Genomic DNA, 2,963 nt, shown 5'->3' with positions numbered 1-2,963 from the left:
ACAAGACCCTGCACAGGAGCTAATGACCAAACCCCTCCCCTCCCCCCAAGAAAACACCCCCCCCCCAGAAGACGCTTCCTTTGTAAATGTTTTCACTGTTTTTTTATTTGTTATTCATGCTGTCATCGTTGTTTTATCACTAAATTGATGGAACTTTTTTATTATTTTATTTTTTACAAACGGAGCATTTTACAGGATATTTGAATAAATGGCCGTCTAAAAGCGGGTTGTAACGCAACATTGTAAACGCTCGTTACACTTATAACCACGCCCCGCTTCCGTGGCCAACGCGGAAGTGCCTCTCGCCTACAACAACTGACATGAGAGTTTCGAATCTAAAAGTGAACTTTTTTTTGCGTTCTAGGCATTTCACGACGTCATTTCAACAGCTATATATTGACGGTCTATATATAGACCGCTTAAAAAAAAGAACAGCTAATCAATGTCTAGGCTAAGCCTAGACTAGCTAGGCTCACTGTGTTCAAGAAAGCGGTGGTCATCGTCATAAGCTTCTGGTTTCAATGAAGACTTGAAAATGTTCAATATTTCTTTTGCTGTATACCAAAAAAAAAGAGAAAAATAACGGTTGGTGACTTTGTGAGGGGAGTGGCTTTGTAAAGCCTGACGGCTTTGTTGTTGCACAGAAAGATTCAAAAATGTGTTGTTTGATGTTGAAGTACACTTTTTGTTTTGGTACGTCTAGCATGGGAGCACGAGGCTCAACGTTCCCCATAAGGCATTCCCTCACGATACCATAGGTGGGATGGTGAGGCCAGAGAAATGGTACCATAGGTGGGATGGTGAGACCAGAGAAATGTTACCATAGGTGGGATGGTGAGACCAGCGAAATGTTACCATAGGTGGGATGGTGAGGCCAGAGCCAGAGAAATGTTACCATAGGTTGCATGGTGAGGCTAACCTGACTCTGCCAGATTGCGGCAGTATTGAGTTCACCAGTTCCCTCCTCCTGCCTGCATCTGGGATCTCTCAAGCAGAAACGATGAACCCGGAAGCAGCGGGACAAAAATCTGATATCTCCATAATAATTTTGAGTTGTAGTCTTGTTAGGTTGTGTTTACATTTGCGCTGTGGCAGCGCTTCAATATGTCATAAGTCTTGCGTTGATCCCGCCTCTAGCAGCCGCATACAGCCGCATATCGCTCCGGACAGAATTGGTCCAGAGTACATCGTCTCTGCCCGAGAGATCCCAGACTCTCCCTTCTGGCAGAATGCAAATGTTGTCCAGCAGGGGGAGTGGTTCCACCAGGCTATGGTGAGGCCAGAGCCAGAGAAATGTTACAATAGGTGGGATGGTGAGGCCAGAGCCAGAGAAATGTTACAATAGGTGGGATGGTGAGGCCAGAGCCAGAGAAATGTTACCATAGGTGGGATCGTGAGGCTCGAAAAAAGAAGTCATTTTGGGAGTGTGAACTGTCCCTTTAATCCATTGAGACCTGGAACGCATCCATGTCACGTTAGCGTTTAACCACATTAACCATTAACCCATTTTGGGCGGGAACCCCTTTTGGTGTTTTAAACATTATGTTATAATTTAGCTATTGAAAAATAGCAGATCTACAAGCTCATAACGCGCCACCAAGTGGCGCGCTATGAACTTGTAGGTCTGCTATTTTTGAAAAATCGTTAAAATGTGCCTCAAATCTTTCCAAAAATTGTCATGATTTAGAAAACTTTTTTTTTTAAATTTAGACGTCAGGCCTGAATGGGTTAAGGGTAACGTGCCGGTGATGTCACACATACGCCGAAAATACAAGATACACAAGATCGCTGTCGTCGTCTGCTTGTAGATCTGATGTTTTTTTTTAATCAAGAGAGACCTTACTGGCTGGTCCTTACCTAATCAAGAGAGACCTTACTGGCTGGTCCTTACCTAATCAAGAGAGACCTTACTGGCTGGTCCTTACCTAATCAAGAGACACCTTACTGGCTGGTCCTTACCTAATCAAGAGACACCTTACTGGCTGGTCCTTACCCAATCAAGAGAGACCTTACTGGCTGGTCCTTACCCAATCAAGAGAGACCTTACTGGCTGATCCTTACCCAATCAAGAGAGACCTAATTGGCTGGTCCCACCCAATCACGAGAGACCTTAGTCTACTGATTGGCTGGTCCCAACTAATCACGAGAGACCTTAGTCTCTTCTCATTGGCTGGTAGTTCCTCCTATTTCCACTAAACTGTCCCCCTTAATGTTTTGCTCGTATTGTACTGTATATTATAGCTAAATGTTGCAATTTATTGTCAAATAGTTAGTCTGATATGATCGAGTATGATTGTTCTACTTGAGTGAGTATTGTTGAGTATGAGTTAATGTGTGGATGTGGAGCCATGATGTGATACCATAGATAGAGAGTCAGTGATCCAAGCAGGCTGATAACAGGACCATAGTGATCCCATAGAGAGTCAGTGATCCAAGCAGGCTGATAACAGGACCATAGAGAGTCAGTGATCCAAGCAGGCTGATAACAGGACCATAGAGAGTCAGTGAGCCAAGCAGGCTGATAACAGGACCATAGTGATACCATAGAGAGTCAGTGAGCCAAGAAGGCTGATAACAGGACCATAGTGATACCATAGAGAGTCAGTGATCCAAGCAGGCTGATAACAGGACCATAGTGATACCATAGAGAGTCAGTGGTCCAAGCAGGCTGATAACAGGACCATAGTGATACCATAGAGAGTCAGTGGTCCAAGCAGGCTGATAACAGGACCATAGTGATACCATAGAGAGTCAGTGGTCCAAGCAGGCTGATAACAGGACCATAGTGATACCATAGAGAGTCAGTGAGCCAAGCAGGCTGATAACAGGACCATAGAGAGTCAGTGAGCCAAGCAGGCTGATAACAGGACCATAGTGATACCATAGAGAGTCAGTGATCCAAGCAGGCTGATAACAGGACCATAGTGATACCATAGAGAGTCAGTGGTCCAAGCAGGCTGATA

At 44.7% G+C, this 2,963-nt stretch overlaps 1 protein-coding gene across 3 annotated transcripts in view; it reads left to right on the top strand.

Moving 5' to 3' along the window:
- adamts17 (ADAM metallopeptidase with thrombospondin type 1 motif, 17) overlaps positions 1–1,344 on the top strand; it is a 127,745-nt gene extending 126,401 nt beyond the window's left edge. For 2 of the 3 annotated variants that reach the window (XM_079496476.1, XM_079496475.1), the window contains one exon: positions 1–1,344. This exon is cut by the window's left edge and continues 129 nt beyond it. In XM_079496476.1, coding sequence (XP_079352602.1) covers positions 1–23 — 23 coding nt within the window. In that variant the 3' untranslated portion in view covers positions 24–1,344. The other variant, XR_013789587.1, reaches the window with a different exon arrangement.
- The last annotated feature ends 1,619 nt before the right edge of the window (positions 1,345–2,963 follow it).

Source organism: Electrona antarctica, assembly GCF_951216825.1.
Source record: "Electrona antarctica genome assembly, chromosome: 3".
Taxonomy (NCBI): domain Eukaryota; kingdom Metazoa; phylum Chordata; class Actinopteri; order Myctophiformes; family Myctophidae; genus Electrona; species Electrona antarctica.
Note: the sequence above shows the minus strand (reverse complement) of the source record. Positions and strands in the feature narration are given on the sequence as shown.